The sequence below is a fragment of the Silurus meridionalis genome, chromosome 11 (genome assembly GCF_014805685.1).
Source record: "Silurus meridionalis isolate SWU-2019-XX chromosome 11, ASM1480568v1, whole genome shotgun sequence".
Lineage (NCBI taxonomy): Eukaryota > Metazoa > Chordata > Actinopteri > Siluriformes > Siluridae > Silurus > Silurus meridionalis.
The window spans coordinates 12,200,556-12,228,159 of record NC_060894.1 but is presented as its reverse complement, the minus strand read 5'-3'; the positions used below and the strand labels follow the sequence as shown (position 1 = coordinate 12,228,159).

The 27,604-nt window shown below is 36.7% G+C and overlaps 3 protein-coding genes across 4 annotated transcripts; 1 reads left to right on the top strand and 2 right to left on the bottom strand.

Moving 5' to 3' along the window:
- The first annotated feature begins 1,082 nt into the window (after nucleotides 1-1,082).
- LOC124393108 (EKC/KEOPS complex subunit Lage3) lies at nucleotides 1,083-4,511 on the top strand. Its single transcript, XM_046860453.1, has 3 exons — nucleotides 1,083-1,237; nucleotides 2,366-2,494; nucleotides 4,046-4,511. Exons 1-3 carry the CDS (start codon nucleotides 1,203-1,205, stop codon nucleotides 4,158-4,160), a joined length of 279 nt encoding a protein of 92 aa, XP_046716409.1. The 5' UTR covers nucleotides 1,083-1,202; the 3' UTR covers nucleotides 4,161-4,511.
- A 2,463-nt stretch (nucleotides 4,512-6,974) lies between these two features.
- LOC124393543 lies at nucleotides 6,975-10,820 on the bottom strand. The gene is made up of 3 exons (XM_046861444.1): nucleotides 10,808-10,820; nucleotides 9,274-10,094; nucleotides 6,975-7,440 (listed from the first exon to the last, which is right to left on the bottom strand). The coding sequence occupies exons 1-3, from the start codon at nucleotides 10,818-10,820 to the stop codon at nucleotides 7,372-7,374; spliced, it is 903 nt and encodes a 300-aa protein (XP_046717400.1). The 3' UTR covers nucleotides 6,975-7,371.
- A 9,121-nt stretch (nucleotides 10,821-19,941) lies between these two features.
- On the bottom strand, nucleotides 19,942-26,975 carry wdr45 (WD repeat domain 45). 2 transcript variants are annotated; one of them, XM_046862067.1, is made up of 10 exons: nucleotides 26,790-26,975; nucleotides 24,709-24,783; nucleotides 24,518-24,622; nucleotides 24,325-24,430; nucleotides 24,122-24,216; nucleotides 23,955-24,034; nucleotides 22,318-22,526; nucleotides 21,077-21,178; nucleotides 20,820-20,965; nucleotides 19,942-20,727 (listed from the first exon to the last, which is right to left on the bottom strand). In XM_046862067.1, exons 1-10 carry the CDS (start codon nucleotides 26,836-26,838, stop codon nucleotides 20,618-20,620), a joined length of 1,077 nt encoding a protein of 358 aa, XP_046718023.1. In that variant the 5' UTR covers nucleotides 26,839-26,975; the 3' UTR covers nucleotides 19,942-20,617. The 2 variants fall into 2 exon arrangements, with proteins under 2 accessions (XP_046718023.1, XP_046718024.1); XM_046862068.1 differs by lacking the exon at nucleotides 24,518-24,622.
- Between the last annotated feature and the right edge of the window lie 629 nt (nucleotides 26,976-27,604).

The following is a 27,604-nucleotide window of genomic DNA, read 5'->3' as shown; positions in this document are numbered from 1 at the left end:
TTATCCACTGAACAAGTAATTTTTCCATCTCGTTCATAGCCTGTGGTCTTTAAGTTAACATTGCGCGACATACTGGGCAAGACATTTGCTTCTTTAATTTTTTCCTTATTTGCCAAATATGTACATATAGTAGACTTAGGTAAATTATACGTAGCAACAAGATCTTTTTTTTGATACGCAGGCATTTGGTCGTTTAGCGGGCGCAAATTTCGGTCAAAAAACTGTTCACTTAGCGAAAAGTTCGATGTCCGAGCCGGTCGATAAGCGGGGTACCACTGTACCAGTTGAGTAGTGCTGGAGGATCACAGACAGCGTGGTGCAGTGAGAGGTGTGATGTGGTCTCTGAGGTAAGATGGGGCTGGTCCATTTTTAGCCTTGTAGGCAAGCATCTGTGTTTTGAATCTGATACATGCAGCTACTGGAAGCCAGTGCAGCGCAGCAGTGTGTGGGAGAACTTGAGCAGATTGAACACAAGTCATGCAGCTGCATTTTGGAACATTTGCAGTGGATGAATAGTGTTCAGGGGAAGACCTGCCAGCAGAGAGTTGCAGTAGTCCAGTCTCAAAGTGACAACAGACTGAACAAGCACCTGGGCAGCCTGTGTAGACAGAAATGGTCGAATCCTTCGGATGCTGTAAAGAAGAAATCAACAAGAACGAGCCACATTAGTAACATGTGAGGAGAAGCACAGTTGATTGTCCACAGTTACCCCAAGGTTGTGAGCAGTGGCTGAAGGGGAGAGCAGAGAGTCATGAAGAGTCATTTAGAGATCTTGACCTGGAGATGAATCTCCTGGATGACCAGCAGTTCTAATTTGCCAGAGTTAAGATTTAATTGAAGAGCACGCATCCATGAAGATTAAAATCTTCCAGAATCTTCCATGTTTCCAGAATATACGTCAAATAAGTGTATCCACCGAGAATCATTCCATTAGCTGAAACACATGGAATGTTTTGGGCGAAAGAAAGACATCTAGTGGATAAAAAAATGCCGGAACACTGGACAAGTGTTAAAATAGAAATAGAAAATTTTCAAGCACTACTAATAAAAAAGGCAGCCCTCTTCACACTCCTCACCTGTAGGTGTCAGTAACTGTTTTTTTTTTTACAACGGCCATACAACTGGAAGAAGAAAAAGTAAGACTAACAATAGAAGAAGAGGCGTCTAAAACCAAGCGAGGAATATAGCAAAGGTTATTTCAAATGGCGTCCAGCATCTCTGACAATCACTTCGAATTGTATCCTTTGAGTATTATGTTTTGTAACAATACCTTTTTTCTTAGAAAAATTATGTATGAGATTTTCAAAAAAGGAATTAATAATTTATTATATTAACATTTTTCAATATATTATTATTATTGCTGGTAATTTTACCTGAGGAATACTATAATGCAGAAACAACAGAAAACCAAATGTCAAAATATTGAAAGAAATTTGATATAAATTAAATAAATTGATAACAAAAAAAACGAATGAATGATAATTAGAAAAAGGCAGTATGTGGTGATGAATAATAATATAAAATATTATAATATATAAATGTTATATAATTTTCTTTTTAAATGTTACACTTGCAATTAGTTTTTGGGTTTTTTTGCAACTGAGCACAACATCAAATACAAACAAGAAAAAAAATTGTTTTATAATCGATCTGACCTATATAGTAATGACGTCAGTAAAAATGTGTTGATATCTGAATAAAATAATGCAATGAGGCAGTAGGCATATTTGGAAATGGAACCAAGTAACCACAACAGCTGCACCCATAAACATCTGAGAACATTTTTGGGTGGCTAGGAATTATAATGTCCTTCTAAACTAGAGGTAATTGAATAGATTTACACCTCTGTTAAAATTATGAGGTATCGGTTATGTAGAAGTCATGCCAGTGAGCATCTTTGTTCACTTTTACTGCCACATAGCAACCAATTTCTATTTATTAATTATTTAGAAACAGCAGCCGAAATAAGAAGAATTATTTAGAAACAAACAATAAATCATTTTTTTTTTTATCCACATAGATTGATAACATTGGAAAAAAGTAGCATTGCAATGTTTTTGCCAATGTTTTACATATGTGCATAGAAAGTCAAACCTATATTAAATGTAACTCAAAAGTGTTTCTTTAAGATTCAAAACTATATCAACCTATATTATTGGACCCTCTTAGAAAGCTGTTATACTGTATACTGTGAATATACAGTAGGTTTGTGTGTAATCCACATAAAAGGGTTGACAGAGAGGAAAATTATAAATGCTTAAAAGTATGAGGACATGAGAACAAACAAGATTAATCTTAGACCTAAAATGCTCCATGGAGAAATGTAAAGAAAATAAAAAATTTATTTTCCTTTACAGTATGTCAGATCTATTGAAGTTCCCTTTCCTTCACAGAGGGAGGTGTCTATTGCACTCCAGTCCTTGTCCCCTGATCGTGAGCCACGAGCAGGAGGTACCATAAAAACTCTGAGTGCTTCAGCCAATGCACTATCTGTGTAAGTATTAAAACAAAATAAACATTTCAGGTCAATCAAGTTTTATTTTTCACTGAGACAAATCATTTAAATAAAGTACTTTAAATGTTGTAGAGTTGTTGATGTTAAAAATCACAGAAAGCTGTGTCTATGGCCATGGGAAGTTGGGGTGCTAAGGTTGACTTTTAGAATTTCTTTAACTGCAAATGCAGCTGAAACTATTGTAATCATAATGATGATAATAATTATGATTATGATTATGATTACTGTTAAATCTGAGTAATATTTTATGGAGATTTCGGGAATTATTTCATTAGGAGAAAATTTCTAAAAGTGCAATTGGGCAGCAGGGTGTCAGAATGATGTATGACAATTTGGAGGAGGCATAGCAATAATGGCAGTTAGATTTAATTTTTTTGTATATTGCACACAATAAATTAGTTGCATAGCCCCCAAACAGAAATACTTCAGTAAAAGTCCACATAGGCAAAAAAGCTACTTGGGTACAGTAACGAATTACATTTACATTGTTACTGTCCACCACTGCTTCAGCACAGTGAATGTTAATAAATGCCACTTGAACTTTGAGAAGCATTTATGTGGGCTCTAATATGAGGTACTTTTAAATCTGTGATTTCTGAGGCTGAAGATTATAATAAATGTATCTTCTGCAGCAAAGGATAAATGTGTTTCAAGTATAAAATTTATCATTATTAGCATCTGCTTGGTAAAATTGGTTAATGTTACACCTGACTCTAATCCTACAAAATCTCTCTCTGTGCAAGTGTACAAAATGTACATAAGTAGTAATTGTAAACCAAATGAATTTCTCTTCTGTTTATTTACTTTCCATTTTCTTAACTGATTAAAATAAATTAAAATTTGTTTTTGAAAGCATTCTTACTTCACAGAATTCTTTTCACAACTATCTTAAACTTTTACAAAAACCACACACACAAAATGCCTGTTTTTTAATTTTATAATAAATTAATATATAAACATGTCCAACTTGATTTTGTTTATATTTTATATTTAATCAAACATTATATTTTTTAATTAAAATAACTAACTTTCTTTCGGCTTCTCCCATTAGGGGTCGCCACAGCGGATCATTCGCATGTTTGATTTGGCACATGTTTTTATGCTGGATGCCCTTCTTAATGCAACCCTCCCCATTTATCCAGGCTTGGGACCGGCACTAAGAGCGGCTGGGGTTGGTTCCCTGACCAGGGATCGAACCCGGGCCTTCAAATAATTTTTTTTATTAATGAGATACAATAGTTCATTAGGAAGCATCAAATCATGGAAGAAAATTGTGAACTTTCCTCCTACATCTAATTAGGATATTTTTAATTGAATGTTATGGTTTTTTTTTTTTATTATTGTGTGCTGTTTCTGTATGTCTGGATTTGATGCTTCCTAATGAGCTTATGTATCCTTCCAGGTTTTAATTATGCATTGGACAATTCCTAACCTGTTTACAGTGATTTCAGTGTGACAACTTCTTAGTTGTTTTGTTTTTGTTTTTTTGGGTAAATGTGTTCGATCTAATGCCTCTTAATGTATTTTCAGAAAATGGAATGCTGTTGAGGCTCGCAGTCTTCGTGTGTCAGTAGGATCTTTTTTAGATCACTTGGCACTTGTAATGGAAACTATGGATGCATTTGGACAACCAGCTCTTCAGTGAAACTAATGGAGCATGTTTACTAGTTTAAATTCATTTAGACTTACACAAATCGTAGACTCATTTGAAAAAACTATGTGAAATTAGGTTCTTAACGACCTGGACCAGTGTTAAAAGTGTGCAGAGGAACTTGTTGTGCAGAAATAAAACCTGGGGTTGGTTGAGTATTTTACAGAATACAGAGTAGTTTACAGAATGTAATCTAGTATTCTGTAAAATGTTTAACAAATTAAAATGACTGGCTCCAAATATTTTTCAGACCTTATCTATGGAATGTTTGGAAAGACATTTTCTCATATTCATACTTCAAATAACCCTGAATTCTTTAAAATAAAATACTCTTCTAAAATAAAATATATTTTTCTATTGGTTTAATCTTGTCCTGCTAAATACATCCTTCCAGTACATGTATATAGAGAAATTATGAATAAACCTTTAAGGAAGAAGCAAAAATCATTGCTGTCTGCTGACATGCATCAAACTTTTGATCTTTTGAAAATTTGCAATCTTTTTTATTTATTTATTTATTTTTATTTATATCATTTGTACAAATATTTAAATACATTTTAAAGCAAAACAATTCTAGACTATAGTAAATTGGAAACTTTATACTCCTACATTTTTGGCCAATCAAAATTAAACTAAGTAGGCATGTTTGACCCATGGCCCTAAAAGTCTGTAAGAATTTTTAACAACGTCGGATATCATGTTCTACATCGGATACTACTACAGTGGAACCCTGTTATACGAGCATAATTCGTTCTTGAAAATTGCTCGTGTGTCCATTTGCTCGTATGTTCAAACTAATTTTCCCCATTGGAATGAATGTAAAAGTGATTTAATCCGTTCCGAGATGTCATTCGATCGCTTATTTCTGCACTTTGTAGCCTATTTTTAAAAACAAATACACCGCAAATTACCGTAATATAAACATAATTTAACACTAACTCGTGATAGTGGTTGATTGCGAGTGTGAGACGCACCACGCTCGTAACCTCCTCGGTTTACATGGTAATTCTATTTACTTTCCTTTTCACAGCACCATCACTGATTTTCTTGGGAGACATTTTTCAAGATTTCTAGTGATATACGGGAGATTTCGATTAATCTTCGATTATATTTCCCTGATACTTTCCTTTTTTTATTAGATGTTTTGCTTATTATAACCATATAAAACTCTTGTTTAGGGTATTTATGTATAAAAGTGTACTTAAAAAATGCAAAAGCCACATATTGAGATTAACTATCATTAATTTAGACATTTTAAAGCTTATAGTGGCTGCTTGATGAGGACTGCATGGGGGATTTCTCCTTTGATCAAATTAAATCATGCTGGGTTTTTTTTTTGTAAAAATCCTACCGCATTTGAATATGCAAGGTGAAGCAATTTGTGTAAATCCTTTGTTTATTTGTGAAGATTTGTTCATTTGTGCAGATATAAGCATCTAGAATATATATTTAATACAATTTTGCATAATAATTAAATTAAATATGAATAAATTAAATATACAAACATTGAAAACAATCCTTTGAACGTAGTAAATACAGTAAACCACGTTTGAAAACAGATAAGTTACTGTTGTAACAGACAAATGGTGTAAAAAAAACATTTTTTAAATGTTGTACAAATGCATAAGAATTCGCTGAAAATCACAACAGTGGCTAAAAATGTAATCGCTAACTGCTCCTTTTATTTGCTGCTTTTAGATTTAGTGTTTGTTTGCACTATTTTAATTGAATCCATCGCTATGTTGCGAGCGAGCGCAACCTGATTCTCGCGAGTTACGACAGAACAAATTCAGTGCGATTGTCCCGAAGTTAACGAACAAACAGTTTACACAAATGCACTTCGTTAAACTATACCATTTTCACATAATGAGGATTATACACTTTTTGTTTACCGTGCTGATGTTTCATCCGTGACACAGGTGTGTTTTCTTTTCACATGCTTGTGCATCACTGTGGTACTTCCAGGCCACACAATCTCTGCTTTAAATATCTTCCAGGAACAGTTTTCTTTGTTGCTTTTAATATAAAATGCTCCCATGCTTTGGATGACTTGGGACACACACTTTTCCCTGCTGCCGGTTGACCCTGTACTAGAGACCTACACTCCCATGGGACCCAACCCAAATGAGTGCAGACAAGATTTGGTGGGTGAATGCGGCTGCAGGCGGTAAAATACTCGTGTGCGGGTTGCGGGAGAATAAAATCATTTGCGGGAATCCTTCAAAATTGTCTTAAAAATATAAAAAATAAAATTAATTACCAAAAACAAATAAACAAAAAAAAAGCATTGAAACTATAAAACTACTTGTACATTTTACCTGTTAGCTTTTGTGGGGGGAGCGAGACAAAAATATTGCGAGCAGGGGTGGGAGAAAATAGATTTTTTTGCGGGAGTGGGACAGAACCTGAAAAAGCCATCACATGCAGGTGATGGCAACTCTGGCATTTTTTGCAAACGGCTGTTTTTTGCTGTCATGCTAACCTGTAACCTGAGCAGGCCAACTAATCGATAACGCCATTCATTGACAATGAATTTCATTTTCGATGATTATCGATTAGTAGCAGCCCTACTTATCCTTGTGGAGGAATTGTTCCTCATTTTTACACTGTTGCTTCAGTTGATTGACATTTGCAGGCATTTGTTTATGCACAGCTATTAGTCTGGTTGAGGTGTGATCCACCTCAACCATTTATCTTTTTGATTTATCTCACCAGTGGCGGTTGTAGCTTGAATGGCGCCCTGGGCAAATCACGCCATGATCTCCCCACCCCACTGCCACATAAAAAGGAAAATAACCAACAGAAATCTGCACTTACTTTATCTTTAATAAAAAATTTGTAACATTACAAATAAATTACCACTTCACACAACAAACTAACCAAATACATTTTTCACTACAAATTAACTTCCATAAAACCTGACCTTTCTTTCTTTCCTTGATTCCTTGAAAGTCATTAATTATATAATTGTGGGAAATCTGACCAGAAACTGCTTGATTGTTATTAATGACAGCAAGGCTACTGAGGTGCTCTGGTGACATGGTGGACCTCAGCTATGATTTGATCATTTCAGCTGTGAAAAGCTCATTTCTGCTCCAGCTTCAGTCACTAGAAGAGTAAGACATTCACAAAGCAGTCCGCAAATTTGTATACATTTTTGCTCCCTTTTATGTGTAAATATCAACACCTCGAACAGGGTCGGATGTCAGCAGATGATAAGCACCAGTACATACACCTTGCTTTGTATTGTTTCAGGCATCACCAGTCCTCCCCCCTGAAAAAAAAAAAAAAAGAAATACAGTTTCTACACAACTTAGAACCTCTTTCTGTGCAAGCTAGCAATGTTTGCATGGCTGGATTAAACAACAGGGTGTTAAAGGTCTTAGGGTCTGAATCCTATAGCTCTGATGTTGGTGCTGTTTTTGCAATGGTGCCTTTGTCAAAGCTGTGCCGATGGATTGCCTCTGAAATTGTGCAAACTTTCCTGAATGTTTTAAGGACTTTTTGGTAGCAGCTGATAAACTCCTGTGAACCTTTAACTTTAAAAAATAAAAAAGAACGTTGTATTGTCAGTACATAATTACATACAGATAATAAAGAAAAGAATTACACATAAAATACAACATGTAAAGGCTTCCTGTATATTATTACCGTAACTGAGATATCAAACAATTAGGACCAGTTTTATTCATTTGGATTTTAATTACAATGTGGTGATATTTATAAACACTTTTGTTTTCAGTCCACTCTCTCATTATTCATACATAACTTATAAATCGATATAAGTATTTATTAATTACTATAACCACTATATGAATTTGTAGAATTCAAGAGTTATATTTATATCAAGTTTGTAATCTGGTGTACCAGTGTAGATTTATTCTTTACTAGAGACTCAAAGCACTTTTGTACATCTCTCTGGATAAGGGCGTCTGGTAAATGCCGCAAATGTAAATGTAAATGTATATGGATGTAAAATGTCTTTAATAAAAAATAAAATACCTAAAATGTATTGTGTTTACTGTCTTACTGTCTTAAATTATTTCGCACTTAATCTTGCAGATGTGCACTTTATGTTGTATTCCAGTTCTAGTTTTGTTTTATGTTTTATGTCTTTTTGTTCATTTATGTTGTCTTATGTAGCACCTTCATCCTGAAGAAACATTGTTTCATTCATGTTTGTTTTATTTCACTGTGTACTGCATCAGGTATATATGGTTGAAATGCAAATAAAAGCTTCTAGACTCTTGACTCTTGAATTATGTGTGTTTATCCCTAATGAGCAAAACTGGGGCGACTGTGGCAAGAAAAAACTCCCTTAGATGTTATGAGGAAGAAACCTTGAGAGGAGCCAGACTCAACAGAGGAACCTATCCTCATTCGGGTAATATTATGAGTGTGATTATAAATCTTAATAACAATACAAAACACAGACGAAAAAGAACTGCCATGAGGATTTGAGTGTGTGATTATGAGTAATGTCCTTTCTACAGTCTTATAAAATCAGTTGATGTTCAGGTGCTACTGAGCAACTCATGAAATAGCTAAGATCATCATAGATCCAACACCAACTCCTTTTCCTCATCAGATGTAGAGGACATGGTAGTATAGAGGCAGATGATCTGCTGTGGCGAATCCTAACAGGAGCAGCCAAAACAAGAAGAAGAAAAAGAAGAAGAAGCTAGCACTGGACTTACTGAAAAGTCCTTAGAAAAGTACTCAGTTAAGGACTTTTAAGTACAATCACAGAAAACCTTCATGATATCACCTCAGTTCAATCAATTCAATAAATGCTAGTTTAACTAAAATCCAACTAGACTAGTTTGGTTGTAATTGTTTTGTTGCAAGCAACTCACAACTACATACTATAAATTATAATGTTATGCAAGCTAAAATAAATATTGTTGCTCTGTGTAAAAGCATAGCAGTCAACATAGCATAGCGCATATCATTATAAGGTGACATACAGCTATTAGCCTATTTCACTAATTCCATTAGCCTATTCTATCCTTACAACGAGATGAGGGATAGAGCTGCATACACACTTTTATATTTTGCATTACAACCTTTTTTTTGTCATCCATAGTATTTATAGTATTTAACTTACTGACGTGACGTTACCCCAGGTCGGGGCAGTTTCCACTGGAAACACTGAAGGCTGAGGTGAGGTGAACCCCCGCAGCTCCTTTCTGAGTGCATGAATGTGGATATTTCTCTGGGCATGCGAAATGTAGTTTAGACCGAGGAAAGCTGGGAAAGACCCGAGGCAGAACGACTCCCCCCGCGGAGAGCTGGAATGGGACAACGGCCACAGCGGGGTCCCGGGAACAGAGCGCAGCCCCACTTGAAGACCAGGAGCGGAGCGAAGCCCTCGGCGAACACTGGAGCGGAGAGGAGCTCTCCTCGGGACACTGGAGCAGAGAGGAGCTCTCCTCAGGACACTGGAGCGGAAAGAAGCTCTCCTGGAGGACCTGGAGCAGAGCTGAGCTCTACTGGAGGACCTGGAATGGAGCTGAGCTCTCCTGGAGGACCTGGACAGAGCTGAGCTCTCTGTGGAGAACTGGAGCAGAGCTGAGCTCTCCTGGAGGACCTGGGGCGGAGCAGAGCCGTCCTGAAGGGCCTGGAGCAGGGCAGAGAGCTCCTGGAGGTCCTGGGGTGGAGCGGACCCATCCTGGAGGACCTGGAGCAGGGTGGAGATCCCCTGGAGGACCTGGGGCGGAGCAGAGCCGTCCTGAAGGGCCTGGAGCAGGGCAGAGAGCTCCTGGAGGTCCTGGGGTGGAGCAGAGCTCTCCAGGAAACTCTGGTGCGGAACAGTGCTCTCGGAAGCAGGGGAGAGGTGATGGAGATCCGCCTTGAGTATACCGAGTTCCCTGGTGAGAAGCTGGATGAACCTGGCGCATGAGCTGAACTTCCAGTCGCGCTCCACAACTCACTGGCAAGAGAGAGAGATTCCCCAGACAGCAGAGAAATGTGGAGCGCGATCTTTGCTCTTTCCATCGGATAGCTTGACAAAATCAACTCCACATATCGATCCACGCTCCGTAAAATTTCACCCCATTCAGAAGAGAGAGAGACTCCGAGTCGAACGGTACGTAGCGGGGATAAGCATAAGCGAACACACACCAACACGAACACACAGGAACATACGTAAACGGGCATAAACGTGCAATAACGGACCCGGAGTGTGGGTGAATGTGGGGTTTATGTAGGTGGTGTGATGAGCGGTTGAATAAGCCTCAGGTGTTCTCAATGAAGCCCGTTTGCAAGAAGCTCCATGTGGGCAGGGCACGCATGTGAGAAGGAGCAGGGCATTCCCCCGAAGCACCGAGGCATGACAGCCACCGAAGGGGGCGTGGCAGGGGGATTCCTGACAACCAGATTCTAACCATATATATATATATATATATATATATATATATATATATATATATATATATATATATATATATATGGTTAGAATCTGGTTCTGTTAAACTGGTTGCCGCCCCACTGTTTTTGCTACCCCTGACCTACAGATGCCTTTATATGACAATAAAAAAAAAATTATTAACTGTGTCTCTGTCCCTTTCTTCCTCTCTTTGACAAGGTACACATGGTACTAATAAGATACCAATGATCCAGTCCCCCTCTGCTTTTTGGACCTGCCTGATCCATGGTGATCTCCAGCTTCTGAATAGCGTAATCACACTTTTAAACCTGCCATTAATAGCCCCACATGGACACCTTACTGTGTAGAAGATCACTGTATATGATACTATGAACCATTAAGACGTCTCTGGAATTAAATTAAAACAACGTTTTGTACTTTGTGCCAATACAATGCACAGTCACAGAAGGAAATTATTAATTTTTGAACTATAAAATCACCCAAATTAAGGTTCTTGTTTTTTTTCTCAAAGCATTTTCCTCATATCGTCTCAGGCATTTTGTTCCTGAGACCTTCGCCTCCGGTTTGTTTATTAGGGTTAAATTTCACAAGTCAAATATAATCTATACTTAAAATTGTAGAGTTGCATCATTAATCTATGTACTTCATGATGTGCGTTAATAAATGAGAATATGCATGCACGTGTTTTTGAAGGGTTTTTTTACACAACAGCGGGACAGGAGGACGGAAGTGATCGGATATTAGTAGGCCATTCCTAGAGGTAATATTTCTAAAACACATTTATATATATATATATATATATATATATATATATATATATATATATATATATATATATATATATACACACATACACTTGGTGTAGTATATCTTAAAATTTTGGTGTGTGTGTTCGCATGGTCACACACACACACACACACACACACACACACACACAGTGGAACCCGGTTATGTCGATGTCCTAGGGGGTTGCCAAAAAGCATCGAGGTAACCGATGATCGAGATAAACGAAAATAAAAATTGCGGCAATATATTAACGTGCTTGAAATTTCATGATGTGCGTTAATAAATGAGAATGTGCATGCACGTGTTTTTGAAGGGTTTTTTTTACACAACAGCGTTGCCGCGACTTGTTTGATGAAGGTATGCTGTAAAAATACATACAGTACATGTTGTCAGGAATCCACCTGCCACGCCCCCTTCGGCCCCCTTCAGCGTGTCAGGGGCCTTCTTGGCCGCTTTCTCTGAAGCTCCGCTTCAATCGCGCACATATGGTGCTCGTTTATCATCATCACCAGCTCCTATTTAAACTTCCACACTCTCACTGTCCGTTATTGTTGGTATATGTTGGTTCACGCCGGTCGTTGTTATCGCTCATGCGTATCCCGGTACGTGCCTTCCCACCGGCACTCTCTCAACGGCTGCTCTTTTCTTCCCAAAGCCGCGCCGCGCCCCTACACTACGAACACTAGCACTAACTAACAGCAGAGATTCACCAGTATACAATACAACACCTGTAGCAGCTGTAAGCCTTGATTTTTCCGCCACTTCGGCGTGTTCTTCTGCGGCTGCACCGAGATAACCGACGTTAAATGGCACATTTTTTCCCCCCTTGTGCTCGAGATATTAGGGTTCGGCGACATAACCGATAAAAAATGCTTAGAAAAAGCGAGAATTTGGCGGTTCCGCTTCAAAAATGTCGACTTAATAGGGTTGTCGAGATAACCAAGGGCGAGATAACCGGGTTCCACTGTATATATATATATATATATATATATATATATATATATATATATATATATATATATATATATATGTGTGTGTGTGTGTGTGTGTGTGTGTGTGTGTGTGTGTGTGTGTGTGTGTGTGTGTGTACAAATGAGTGCAATTCTCTTACACTGACTATTGGATGTTCCACATGGCACCTCATGACAAAGAAAACTCTGAGGATTTAAGATCTAGAATTGTTGCTCTCCACAAAGTTGCCGAGGCTGAAGATTCGTTAACACCCTCAAATTAAGGTTACAGTACAGAGGTTTTCCAAGAGGGGTTCTACTTGAAATAGGCCTCGTAAGGTTTCCTCAAAGAAGTCGAGTCCTCGCACTGTGCGTCAGGTGCAGAATTGCTGCAGCATTGCTTTGGTTGCAAAAGCAGAAGCTTCACTTGTCAGTGCTCAGACCGTACACCACACACTGCAACAAGTCGGTTTGCAGGCCAGCGTCCCAGAAGGAGTCTCTTCTGAAGCTACTCACAAGAAAACCTCTTCAGATTGCTAAAGAACAACCTGTCCAATTTCTGGAACCATGTCCTGTGGTCTGATGAGACTAAGATAAACTTGTCTGGCTCAAATAGAGTCCAGCATGTGTGGAGAAAATTGTGTCTTGCATACAGTAAAGCATGGTGGTGGTAGCATCATGAGCTACGGTTCATTGAGAGAAACGTGGATTCCAACATGTACTGTGACATTTTGCACCTGACGCACAGTGCGAGGACTCGACTTCTTTGATGGAACCTTGAAAGGCCTATTCCAAGTAGAACCCGTCTTGGAAAACCTCTGTACCGTAACTTAATTTCAGGGTGTTACCGAATCTGCGACCTAGATAGTTCGCGACTTTTCATTTGAAACCAGACTGTTTTAATGAAACAGTATTTACCAGAGCTGTGTTTTTGCACCTGCAACAATTGGAAAAAATTTTGACCTTAAAGATTATTGTGCATCTTTTCAATAGCAGAAATTGATAAATTCTCCTGATTTAGGACCATTTTTGGATGTCTTGTACTGGTCGCTAGGATTGACAAACTTGACCTTTGTAAAAACATTACAGTGGGATAATCTGTATGATGCTACTTAAAGTTTTAGATGTACAGTAAAGCGCTAACTTATGCTCATTTTTCATTGTTCAGAATGTCTCCATTGAGAAACAAACGTGAATGCATCCTGAAAGCCCTTATTGTCTACCTGAATGAAGACCATCAAACCGTGTGAAGGAGTATGGTAAGTCATTTACATTTTTCTAAAACATCTTTTATGTTTCTGTGCAACAAACCCCTCCTCTCCCCCTTGATCTGTTGGTAATTCTCTGTTTATACTTAATATTTTTAGGATGTTAAACATGATGTCGTTGCAACCTCGATGCAACACCACAATGGGAATGTATGTCATCGTACATGAAGGAGCAGATGCTACAGACCCATATGAAGATGTTGGCATCATCATTAAAGGCATCCAAATATTTGAAAACCTGAACAATGTGGCAAATGCATGTTCTGTGATACTTGGTCTAATTTATGCATTAAACTTGGCTAACTCACGATCTAAAATACACTTTAAAGTATGTCAAAAGTTATTCATGGAATTGCATTGAATAACTGATGCATTGTTAGCTTTTCAGTTTCAAAGAAAAGTGAAATATAAAAAACCAAGTTTTTCTATTATTATTATTTTGTATTATTATTTTGTAAATGCTTATTGTTTTATTAGTATTTTTGTAATAAGTAATTAGATTTTCGAAAAATAAAGGCAGTTTTTATATTTTGTACTGTACACATTGTTGTTAGAAAAAAATTTAAATACCTGTAGATTCATTGAATAAACTAATCAATAAAACTGGATTATTTGTTTTGGTTGAAGGCAACAATATAAATTTTAGAATAATTGAACTTAATTAACTTAATATAATAAAACTAAATTAAGAATGTTAAGTTGATTTAACTAAACAACATTACATTAACTTTATGTAATGAACTTAAGTTTACCGAAATTAATATTGTTACTTAAATGCAACCTAACTGAGTTACGTGAAACCTGCTGACATAAGAAAGTTAAGTAAGTCCAACATATCATTTTTTTGAGTGTAACATTTTAAGGTAAAAATAAGTTGATTTTAAATTTCATGGCATCAACTCATCTCAAGTTGGGACAAGGCCATGTTTACCACTGTGTTGGTTCACGCCGGTCGTTGTTATCGCTCATGCGTATCCCGGTACGTGCCTTCCCACCGGCACTCTCTCAACGGCTGCTCTTTTCTTCCCAAAGCCGCGCCGCGCCCCTACACTACGAACACTAGCACTAACTAACAGCAGAGATTCACCAGTATACAATACAACACCTGTAGCAGCTGTAAGCCTTGATTTTTCCGCCACTTCGGCGTGTTCTTCTGCGGCTGCACCGAGATAACCGACGTTAAATGGCACATTTTTTCCCCCCTTGTGCTCGAGATATTAGGGTTCGGCGACATAACCGATAAAAAATGCTTAGAAAAAGCGAGAATTTGGCGGTTCCGCTTCAAAAATGTCGACTTAATAGGGTTGTCGAGATAACCAAGGGCGAGATAACGGGTTCCACTGTATATATATATATATATATATATATATATATATATATATATATATATATATATATATATGTGTGTGTGTGTGTGTGTGTGTGTGTGTGTGTGTGTGTGTGTGTGTGTGTGTGTGTGTGTGTGTGTACAAATGAGTGCAATTCTCTTACACTGACTATTGGATGTTCCACATGGCACCTCATGACAAAGAAAACTCTGAGGATTTAAGATCTAGAATTGTTGCTCTCCACAAAGTTGCCGAGGCTGAAGATTCGTTAACACCCTCAAATTAAGGTTACAGTACAGAGGTTTTCCAAGAGGGGTTCTACTTGAAATAGGCCTCGTAAGGTTTCCTCAAAGAAGTCGAGTCCTCGCACTGTGCGTCAGGTGCAGAATGGCTGCAGCATTGCTTTAGAGGTTGCAAAAGCCGAAGCTTCGCTTGTTAGTGCTCAGACTATATGCTACACATTTCAACAAGTCGGTTTGCAGGCTATCGTCCCAGAAGGACCCTCTTCTGAAGCTGCTCATAAGAAAACCTCTTCAGATTGCTAAAGAACAACCTGTCCAATTTCTGGAACCATGTTCTGTGGTCTGATGAGACTAAGATAAACTTGTCTGGCTCAGATGGAGTCCAGCGTGTGTGGAGAAAATTGTGTCTTGCGTACAGTCAAGCATGGTGGTGGTAGCATCATGAGCCGTGGTTCATTGCGAGAAACGTGGATTCCAACATGTACTGTGACATTTTGCTGCACCTGACGCACAGTGCGAGGACTCGACTTCTTTGATGGAACCTTGAAAGGCCTATTCCAAGTAGAACCCGTCTTGGAAAACCTCTGTACCGTAACTTAATTTCAGGGTGTTACCGAATCTGCGACCTAGATAGTTCGCGACTTTTCATTTGAAACCAGACTGTTTTAATGAAACAGTATTTACCAGAGCTGTGTTTTTGCACCTGCAACAATTGGAAAAAATTTTGACCTTAAAGATTATTGTGCATCTTTTCAATAGCAGAAATTGATAAATTCTCCTGATTTAGGACCATTTTTGGATGTCTTGTACTGGTCGCTAGGATTGACAAACTTGACCTTTGTAAAAACATTACAGTGGGATAATCTGTATGATGCTACTTAAAGTTTTAGATGTACAGTAAAGCGCTAACTTATGCTCATTTTTCATTGTTCAGAATGTCTCCATTGAGAAACAAACGTGAATGCATCCTGAAAGCCCTTATTGTCTACCTGAATGAAGACCATCAAACCGTGTGAAGGAGTATGGTAAGTCATTTACATTTTTCTAAAACATCTTTTATGTTTCTGTGCAACAAACCCCTCCTCTCCCCCTTGATCTGTTGGTAATTCTCTGTTTATACTTGATATTTTTAGGATGTTGAACATGATGTCGTTGCAACCTCGATGCGCAACACCACAATGGGAATGTATGTCATCGTACATGAAGGAGCAGATGCTACAGACCCATATGAAGATGTTGGCATCATCATTAAAGGCATCCAAATATTTGAAAACCTGAACAATGTGGCAAATGCATGTTCTGCGATACTTGGTCTAATTTATGCATTAAACTTGGCTAACTCACGATCTAAAATACACTTTTAAAGTATGTCAAAAGTTATTCATGGAATTGCATTGAATAACTGATGCATTGTTAGCTTTTTTCAGTTTCAAAGAAAAGTGAAATATAAAAAAAAACAAGTTTTTCTATTATTATTTATTTTGTATTATTATTTTGTAAATGCTTATTGTTTTATTAGTATTTTTGTAATAAGTAATTAGATTTTCGAAAAATAAAGGCAGTTTTTATATTTTGTACTGTACACATTGTTGTTAGAAAAAAATTTAAATACCTGTAGATTCATTGACTAATCAATAAAACCCGATTATTTGTTTTTGTTGAAGGCAACAATATAAATTTTAGAATAATTGAACTTAATTAACTTAATATAATAAAACTAAATTAAGAATGTTAAGTTGATTTAACTAAACAACATTACATTAACTTTATGTAATGAACTTAAGTTTACCGAAATTAATATTGTTACTTAAATGCAACCTAACTGAGTTACGTGAAACCTGCTGACATAAGAAAGTTAAGTAAGTCCAACATATCATTTTTTTGAGTGTAACATTTTAAGGTAAAAATAAGTTGATTTTAAATTTCATGGCATCAACTCATCTCAAGTTGGGACAAGGCCATGTTTACCACTGTGTAGCATCCCCTCTTATTTTTATCAGAGGTGGCAAAAGTACACACATCCATTATTTAAGTAGGAGTGCAGATACTCATGTTTTAAAATACTCGGGTAAAAGTTGAAGTACTGATTATACCTATTTACTTAAGTGAAAGTAAAGAAGTCTTGGCTCTGACATGTACTTAAGTAAAAAGTAGTTATTACTTCTACCTGTTTTAGCTGTTACCTGGACCTCACATCATATTAATATTTGATAGATAGATAGATAGATAGATAGATAGATAGATAGATAGATAGATAGATAGATAGATATAGATAGATAGATAGATAGATAGATATAGATAGATAGATAGATAGATAGATATGAAAGCATATGTACAGTGATTAAATATAAAGTCTATAACAGTGCAGAGACATGTGGGCATCATTAAGAGCCTTTGCTATGTGACAATTAAAGAGGTGATACCGGAAAAATTGCACGTCGTCAAGTCAAGAAGCTTTTATATATATATATATATATATATATATATATATATATATATATATATATATATATATATAAAAATCATAGACATTTTACAGATTTGAATGATGTATTATTTTTATCAATAAAGACAGTAATTTAAGTTCGTTTCGCCATTATGAGGGAAAAGCCCACAAAACGCCACCCAGAGGGTAAATTGTGTAAAACATTTGGTGTTTGGTTTGAGACTTGGCGCAGAAATAAAACAAAAGTTTACTGATGAAAAATATTTTTTTGGTGGAGTTTATTTATTTATTTATTTTATATCTAAGTAAAGAAGGGACGTCGTGAATAAGTGTATGTTTTGCTGAAGGTTTTAATTTCGCCTCTTTTATATTTATTTTTTTTATTTATTTATGTATTTAAATTTTTTTTTAATATAAAATGGTAAAAACAGAAATGCGTGCTGAATTGTTGGCGCGTTAATAACATTTAGTGCCGTTTACAATAATTTGAATTTTGACAGCCAAATATATATATATATATATATATATATATATATATATATATATATATATATATATATATATATATAAATACAAAACTAATTAAAAATGTTGTTACCTAATAAATGTGTCCAGACTGAACATCCACATATAGAACACAAGCAGAGAAAAGATGATGATGATCATGAATGTGTCTGTTCTCAGTCATGTTCTCATCACTGACTCCCTCTGTCTCATCCACGTTAACCCCAAACTTCTCACTGCCCTCTGCCTGCTCATTCTTATCTTCGTAAAGAGTGAGAGTCAGGACTTTATACACCAGCGGATTGAAAAAGACGTGCAGTAACAGGAAATCGGTTGTTCGGCTGAAATCGGCGCAGTGAAAATAAAAAATATATATTTCATATATAAGTCAGTGGATTAAAACAAAAGTAACGAGCCGGTTTTGAAAATGTAAGAAGTAAAAAGTACAGATATTTGTGTAAAAATGTAATGAGTAAAAGTAAAAAGTTTTCTGAAAAATAAATAGTGGAGTAAAGTACTGATACCAGAAAAATCTACTTAAGTACAGTAACAAAGTATTTGTACTCCGTTACTTCCCACCTCTGCTTTTTATAAGAATCTGCAAACGTCTGGGGACTGAGGAGACAAGTTGCTCCAGTTTAGGAATAGGAATGTTGTCCCATTCTTGTCTAATACAGGCTTCTAGTTGCTTAACTTTTCTATGGGTAAAAGATCTGGACTGCAGGCTGGCCATTTCAGTACCCGGATCTTTCTACGCAGCCATGATGTAATTGATGCAGTATGTGGTCTGGCATTGTCATGTTGGAAAATGCAAGGTCTTCCCTGAAAGAGACGGCATCTGGACGGGAGTATATGTTGTTCTAGAACTTGGATATACCTTTCAGCATTGATGGTGCCTTTCCAGATGTGTAAGCTGCCCATGCCATCAGAGATGCAGGCTCTGATGTCTCTGAGAGACTCCTTTATGTTATTGCTCCACTATTTTTGCAGCAGCATTGGGGGAATTGGTCCTCCAGCTGTTCCTTATATGTACATTTAACTTTTCCGGCCTCTTATTGCTACCTGACCAACTTTTTTGGAATGTGTAGCTCTCATGAAATCCAAAATGAGCTAATATTTGGCATGACATTTCAAAATGTCTCACTTTCAACATATGAAATATATATATTTTATTGTGAATAAATTATAAGTTTATCAGATTTGTAAATTATTGCATTCATTTTTTATTCACAATTTGTATATTGTCCCAACTTTTTTGGAAACAGCCTACTATACTACACGAACAACTAGAGAAAACCGGTTCATGTGTAGTGTTTTGTCCCCATAGAAAACCATTATAAAGTAAATGCTAAATGCCATAAATAATATTCTATAATTTTTTTTAAAAAGGTAGGAAAACACCTGTCCACTTTGATTAACTTGTTATAGCAGTAGATGGTCTTTATTATGAGAAATGCGGTGTTCTCTGGTCGTTGAATTAGTACATTCAACCATGATAAACATTTTTTTATTTTTTACATTTTAGAATGCCCCACCTGAATACTTATTTGAATTATAAATGCAAGTTTATTTTTATCAAAGCATAAATGTAACTTTTATCTAACTTAGGAAGGTGTGCAAAAACTAAAGGACCACTGTCTACTGTTTATAGATTCACTGTCACTGTTCATTGGGTTGTGCTCTGACATGCACTGTTAACTGTGGGACGTTATAGACAGGTGCGTGCATTTCCAAATCATGTCCAATCACCTGATTTTACCACAGGTGGACTCAAATCAAGTTGAAGGAACATCTCAATAATGATCAGTGGAAACAGGATGCACCTGAACTTAATTTTGAGTGTCATGGCAAAGGTTGTGAATATTTGTGATTTTTCTTTCTTTTTAATAAATTTGCAAAGATTTCAAACAAACTTCTTTTACACTGTCATTATGGGGCATCATTTGGAGGAAAATAATGTGAATTATTCAATCCAATTTGGAATAAGATTCTAACATAAAATGTGGAAAAGGTAAAGTGCTGAAAATACTTCTTAGAAAGACTGTAGGTGTGTGTGACAGATGGGCTTGTTTGAGTATTTAAAAAATTGCTCCTTGGATTTTCACATTCAACAGTCTCCAGATTTTTTATGGTGTGAAATTCCTTCTCACAGTTTAAAAAAAAAAACAAAAAAAAAAAAACAGAGTAAATTGAACACAAAAAGGAAATGCCTTGTTGATAAAAGGTCATTGGAAAATGTCAAGATTTGAGATACAATGAAGGACAAAAGTAACTTAAACACTCCTCTGGGTGGGTGTAATACTGAGGACCGCATCGGTTTCCACTCCTTTTAGGCATGAGCAGAATGTGAGGCAATCATGTGCACAGGCTCATCACAACTGGACAGAAAACCTTTTTGTTTGTCTAAGTGCCACTAAGTCACAAAGTTTTATGCATAGCAAGCACAATTTTGTTTCTTTTTGTGTATTCTGCTTTTGTTTGTACATGAACAATAAACATTTGAAGTTAAGGCTTAATAACAAAAAAATCATATTCATCTTTAGAAATCATCATCATCACAAATATCAAGATACACATCAAAAGCCTCCCGATTGCAGTTTCCATCGTATGTGAAGACATATTTATGGAATGTCCCATCAACACAAATCGCTGAAGAAGATGAGAAAAAAATGTGAACATTTATTTCTTAGCTTAAATCACTAAGATAGATAAGAAGATTTATGTATAGAAAATTGACTCACCAATGACAGAGTTGACATTTTTGGAAGTGTTTTTCCCAAAGGCACAAATGCAAGCACATTCAGCTGGCACAGTAAAACTGGCCAGAGACCACTGACTGTCTACATACTGTCCAATGACTGGCCCAACCTTTCCCACCCGAGCCAAACTGAAATGAATACAATTATCACATTTTAATATTGTGCGTGTGTGTGTGTGTGTGTGTGTGTGTCTGTGTGTGTGTGTGGGGGTGGGGGATTGGGGTGTATTCAAGCCTTACGCAGAGCGCCGATTCAGTCTGGTATCTTTCAATGCAAAAATGTGAACAGTGCCTTTGTCACTAGAAGCGCACAGGAAAGACGAGTCATGGCTGAAGTTAATGCTGTAAAAAAAGCAAAACTGACAATCATGCATCAGACACTACAGAACAAAATTTTATTTTACTCTCTATGTACACTGTATTAGGAACATTATACTAATACTGGGTAGAGCCTCCCTTTGCTCTAAAAACAATCACAATTCTGTAATGCATTTCACAAGATGTTGGAATCATTCCTTTAATATTTTGGTATATGTGGACATGACTGATGTTCGCACTTTCATACTGCAAATCTCTTGTTTACCTCCTCCCAAATAACTCAAATCCCAAATAAGTAGACCACTCAAGAACATTGAACTTGGGAACATGTTAAAGAAACCATTTTGAGATTACTTTTGCTTTGTGACATATTGTATCGCAGTGCTTGAGGGAGCCATTGGAAGAAGGTAATTGTGCCCTTGATGCACACATCCAGCAACAATATTCAAGACAGGCCTGTGGCTTTCAAGTGATGATTTATTAGTATTAACTGAACACCTGGCAGGTCCATTGATTCATGCAGATTTCACCAAACAATCAAGGTGTGAACAGCATAGGCAATTTTTTCCAGTCCCAAAATGACTTATGTAATTGACTGATGGGAGTGCAACCTAATGTAGCCTTCTCTGTTGTTGTAGCCCATCCTCCTTAAGGTTGTGTATTATGAGATTCTTTTTTAGGTTAAGACAATGGTAAAGAGAGGTTATCTGAATTATGGTCTGCTTTTTGTCAGCTCAAACTTTTTTGGTCATTGTATGTTGACCTAGCTCATTAACAATAAAATTCATTTCACTGAACTGCTGCTCATTAGATGTTTTTATTTTGCCATTCTGAGTAAACTCTGCTGAAAATCTCAGGAGATACACAGTTATATAAATACTCAAACCAACAATCATTACACAGTTATTACACAGAATCACTGTGATCACACACATCAATTCTGATCGCTAAATGAACATTAAAAAAACTGCTAAACCTTATTTGCATGACCTTATGCATTGCATTGCTGCCACTTGATTGGCCAAATAGATAATGATAGAGAGGTATACAAATGTTTCCTGATAAAATGCTAATAAAACAACTGATGCCTAAAAACCCAATGTGCAATTACTACAATAAATAACAACTCTGAACACTGTAAATCTGTATATAAAAATATTTACCAGTATAATGTGGCAGGATCAGTTCCTCTTCGCAACTCCACTAGTTTGTCACGTGTAATAGTGTCAAACAGACGAATCAAAGTACCCTTCTGAGATGCAGAAGCTACCACACTGCCGGGCTGGTTCAGAGCCAAGCAAGCTATTTCACTCTGGTGTGCATTAATAGTGAATGGTGCAGATGATGTACCAGGTTTCGTGTTAGAAAGGTCCTATAAAAAAAGATAAAGATGTATGATATGAAAATAAAATAAATATGATCGAACTTGGTTTGAGTCAGAACAGGCAAACAGGCAGAACAGGCTAAACTCTGGAGTGCTCTGGAGAGGTAACATAGAAAACGCTGCAGAATGAAAAATGGAGGAACAGGGAGAAAATAGCGAGGGGCGAGGAGAAGATTCAGGTCAAAGAAAATGGCAGAAAATTTCCAAAGTTTGGGATAATTTAAAAGTAAAACTTCGAAAACGGTAACCGCACTGTACAGTTTTTTTAAGTAAGTTTAAGTAATTTGAAATAGATTTTTATATTTCATTTATATACAGTGCGGTCAAAAATCCCTTCGCAGCGGCCATGTAGAGCAGGTAGTGGAGCACGTTTTTTTTAAGTTGGCGATAAATAAACAGATTTAGTGCATCAAAAATTTCAAGCAGCTTTTCTGGAGACAAGGATATCACAACTAAATACGAGTTAGAATAATTATGAGTTTCATTAAACGAATATTTAATTAATATTTTGATGTAATATGCTATTAAATGCACTACATGTGTTTCCTTTTCACCGATATTCTTGTATGCAATTTCTAAAAAGAAAAACAAATTACTTGTCAATTTTAAGAGACCTGTCTTATTTTCTCTTTCATTTAATAATGCTCTTTAATAAAGAAAAAGTACTACTTGTCCGATTAATCAATGGAATAATCGTTAGAATGCTCGATTACTAAAATAATCAATAGCAGCAGTCATATTTAAATTGCATTTTTAATTCTTCGTTGACTTGCTGAAATCTGGAGCCCACAGACATCACCAGACACCAGACATTTGGAAAATGTAAACATATAATATGTCTATTCACACTTCTGAATGCATACTGCTGCTTTTAATAAGGTACATTAATAAATGCAATGGAAATAAAACAAAAAACGTGCAACCGGCAGGCATACTTACTCACGCATTGATTTGCACAGGTCTTGTTTAGCAAAAAAAAAAAAATAAATAAAAAAAGGTTTTTGCACACACAACTAATAACCTGTATTCACTTTACATTTTTAGTATATTTTTTTTTAGTATTGCATGTCTTATTGCCTATGTTTGTGGACACTGCTAAAAGGTGTAAATTTCCTATTGGGATGGATCATACAATTAGCTACTAACATTTTCCAATATGGCCTTAATTGTGCTTATTCGGGCTTGATTAGCCTCTGAGAGACATTATTAAATTATGATTCCTTCTATTAATAACTGATTGTAAGTTTGGGGGGGAAATCGAAATTGTTATTTGATTAAAATCACTATAAGCTAATTAATATTAATGGAAATTGTAACCACCCATCACCACTTTGAACACACAAGAAATACACATGTATGTCAATCTATAAAATATGAAAACATGGAGAAATAACAGACCAAAATGCTCCTGCTTACCACCAACTGTAAACTACCACATTTGTGTCCAGGGAATACCAGTAATTGCTTCTCCATACTGGGACACACATCGCATAGACCTAAAAGATGTTAATATTGGATGTTAGTGTCACAAAATCTGGCCAGCAGTCAGATATCAATTTAAATGCAAACAGGACTAAAAATACCTTTTGGATTATCTCGAGTGTCAAATTCAAAGAGTTTCACAGGGTTGTCTGGGAAACTATATACATAGATCCTGTTCTTCAAGACAATGATGATTCTTCACATAAAAAAAAAACCCAATATAACTATATATACATATAATTGTACTTTATAATACATATTCTTCACTCAGACTGCATAGGAAAAAGAAATGACTTGTTCTTACTTGTCATGCCTCATGCGCACTGCCAGAACTGGCTTTGTAAATGTAAACTCTAGGACTAATTTATCCTTGGCATCTCTGGTCTCATGAGCATCATTCCAGATTAACACTGCATTAATAAATATTTTAGATAAGACAAATGTTTCAAAAGATTAATTAAAGATTCATTAGATGTGGAAAAAGTACATAAGCATACCAGATATCTCTGAAAACTTGGGGTTAATACCCCCACCCACCAAAGCCAAGAGATTTGAACGATGTAGCATAGAACAGTGACTGATGCTGCCAACTTGATCATGGTCTGTTATTATAAACAGCACAATTAGCCACAAACATGTTAAGTCAAAAAATAAGAAAAAAAAGGGGAAAAAAAATTGAGCTCCTCACCTAGGTGTCCTTTTTCCATGAGGGGTTCCACATTGTAAATTCGAACTCCAGTTTCCATTGCACAACAGAAACAGCCTAAAAATATAAGTTAGAAGAGCAGAAGCATTTGTATATATTCCTTAAAAGTAAAAAAAATAAAAACAATATAATGAAATTGTATAAAATAGAAAGTCTTTATAAGACCTCCAGCATGCTTCCAGCCATGCTGATATAAGAAAAAACTATACACCTTTAACTCCACATGATGTTTGTTCACATCGGACCACCCCAGTATGGATTAGCAACACCCAGTCATTTGTCATTCTTTATTTATCATCAGAAACTTGATGACAACCCTTACCATTTATCCTTAGCAGCCAAAATAGCATCACTGTGAACTGAATGACAGATACAGTGACCAGTTTTTGTTTTTGTTACTTTTGGATGGAAACATTTCCTGACTCGCTCCTTCAAAACACCACAAAGTGGCTCAATGATGTTCAGATCTGGTGACTGTGCAGGCTATAGGAGGTCAACTTCATTTTTTTCAAACCACTCTCTCAACAGTCTTGCTGTGTGTATTGGTGCATTATCATCCTGATACATGGAATCTCTTTTAGGGTACCATAATTTAACCACTGGGTCCTTCAGAACGGTTTAGTAGTACTTGGTAGTGATGCACCCATCTAACACAAATAAAGAGCCTAGGGCTGCTATGATATTGCTATTTTTCAATGAAGGTTTTTATTATTGAGGTAGAGCAAAATCCAAAACTACTGTGTGAAAAACTGTTTGCCCCTAAACCTAATAACAGGTTGGGCCACCCTTTAGCATCAACAACTGCAATCAAGCAGTTGCGATAACTTGCAATGAGTCTGTTACAGTGCTGTGGAGGAATTTTCCACTCATCTATGCAGAATTGTTGCAACTAAGCCACATTGGAGGGTTTTCGAGCATGAACCGCCTATTTAAGGTCTTGCCACAGCATCTCAATAGGATTCAGGTCAGGACTTGGCCACTCCAGGTCTTTATTTTGTTTGTCTTCAGCCGTTTAGAGGTGGATTGCTGGTGTGTTTTGGCTCATTGTCCTTCTGCAGAACCCAAGCGTAAGCTTGAGGTCACAAACAGATGAACGGACATTCTCCTTCAGGATTTTTTGGTAAACACCAGAATTTATATTTCCATTTATCACAGCAAGTCTTCTGGGTCCTAAAGCAGCAAAACAGCCCCAGACCATCACACTACCACCACCATATTTTACTGTTGGTATGATGTTTTTTTTTTTTTTCGGAAATGCGGTGTTACTTTTAAAACAGACGTAATGGGACACACACCTTGTGGTGGACTGGACTGATAATGGTGAAGCAATTTATAAGAAGGGACAGAGCCGACTCTTTCTACTGAGCAGACTAAGGTCTTTTGGAGTGCAGGGAGCACTGGTCTGCTCTCTGCTCATGCAGTAGCTTGGGCAAGTTGTTCAAGAAGGCCAGCTCAGTCGTGGTGATGCCCCTGGACACTGTACAAGAGGTGGGTGAAAGGAGGATGGTGGCTAATCTATCATTATTGCTGGAGAACGAATCTCACCCCCTGTATGAATCAGTTTAATCTCTGAGCAGATCCTTCAGTGAAAGACTGTTACATCCTAAGGGTCTGAAGGAGCGATACCAAAAGGTCTTTTCTCCCTGCTGCTATTTAGACTTTACAATCAGAGCTGCTCCCAGTGAACCAGTCACCATAAATTACACAGTTTCTTTTTAAACTGTGCAATAACAGTACTTCAAAACTAAGCAAATAAGCAGCAATACACTTATGCTGTTTTTTTGTAATCCAAACAAAAAGAAATAAGGCAGGCTAATCACGTTAACATACTGGGCCGAGAGCACAAGTTAGCAAGGTCAACTATTAGCTTCGTCTGTGGAAGCGAAAGGTAATTATTAAAAAGAACTCTGAAGTACAGGGTTAGATCGCCTAACACTGACTCCCTCCCAGTCCCGTAAAGAAAATGAGTAAGTTGCGTGAAAATAGATTCAACAAAATTCAACAATTTTGTGTGATCAACTACGTCAGCTCTTAATATAAACAACACTGAAAACGTAACTCACTTTGGTCTTGATTAAACTGTAGGCTGTTGACTCCCCGCTGCTGTGTCATGATTTTAAAAGGGTTTGTAACGGAGGTATAAAAAGTAGCTGATAGTGAGGTAACACTTCAGCGCTTGTGTTGTGAAAAATGAAGCAGTGTTTACAACAGTGTGCTGACGCTTTGCCGTAGTCACGTGATCATTGCAGTGTGACGCGTCACTCTGGACATCCGCTCTGCTGACTGTCTCAAAAGACACACACACACACACAAGAAAATGAAAAAAAAAATCGCACTCTCTATTATATGTATTCTCTATTATATGAAAAATATATGTATGTATACCTAAAATAATTGTGTAAGTAGAAAACCCCCCACGCAAAAAATGCATTTAGAAACAATTGAGTTCCCCCCCTCCCCTTCCTCACAGTGGTTTGACCCACTGCCTGTTTCCTAGTTCATCTCACCTTCTCTATACACACGAGTCAGGTGTGTGTCTGCGACTCAATTAATGTTCAACTCCATTAACTAGGGTATTTTATTAACTTTAAATAAAGCGATTCTCTTTAATGTAGTTGATGCAGACTCATTTATAAATTATTTGCGGCAAAAATGCTGATTAGCGATGTAGTTTTCCATGAATCTGCTCTATTAGCGATTAAAATATGACTTATCTAGTGAACGTTAGCTTACAATAGCTTGTAGCATAGTGCACTGACACTAACACACCAAAGCCGTTTCCCATGCAGTGTTTTATTTGGGATGAATTGGTATAATGTTAATTTAACATTAACAGCCACAATTAGCATATTGTTTATCTGTGCATTTACTAAATGAG

Coding starts and splice junctions, on each gene's coding strand:
- wdr45 (XM_046862067.1), bottom strand. CDS start 26,838: ATGACACAGCAGCGGGGAGTCAACAGCCTACAGTTTAATCAAGACCAA. Junction 24,784..26,789: donor ACAGTTTAATCAAGACCAAA/GTGAGTTACGTT, acceptor TTATATTTTTAG/GCTGTTTCTGTTGTGCAATG. Junction 24,217..24,324: donor GTGCGCATGAGGCATGACAA/GTAAGAACAAGT, acceptor TTTTATGTGAAG/AATCATCATTGTCTTGAAGA.
- LOC124393543 (XM_046861444.1), bottom strand. Junction 7,441..9,273: donor CCTGGGGTAACGTCACGTCA/GTAAGTTAAATA, acceptor TTTTTTTTTCAG/GGGGGAGGACTGGTGATGCC.
- LOC124393108 (XM_046860453.1), top strand. CDS start 1,203: ATGGCGTCCAGCATCTCTGACAATCACTTCGAATT. Junction 1,238..2,365: donor TCTGACAATCACTTCGAATT/GTATCCTTTGAG, acceptor ACAGTATGTCAG/ATCTATTGAAGTTCCCTTTC. Junction 2,495..4,045: donor TCAGCCAATGCACTATCTGT/GTAAGTATTAAA, acceptor ATGTATTTTCAG/AAAATGGAATGCTGTTGAGG.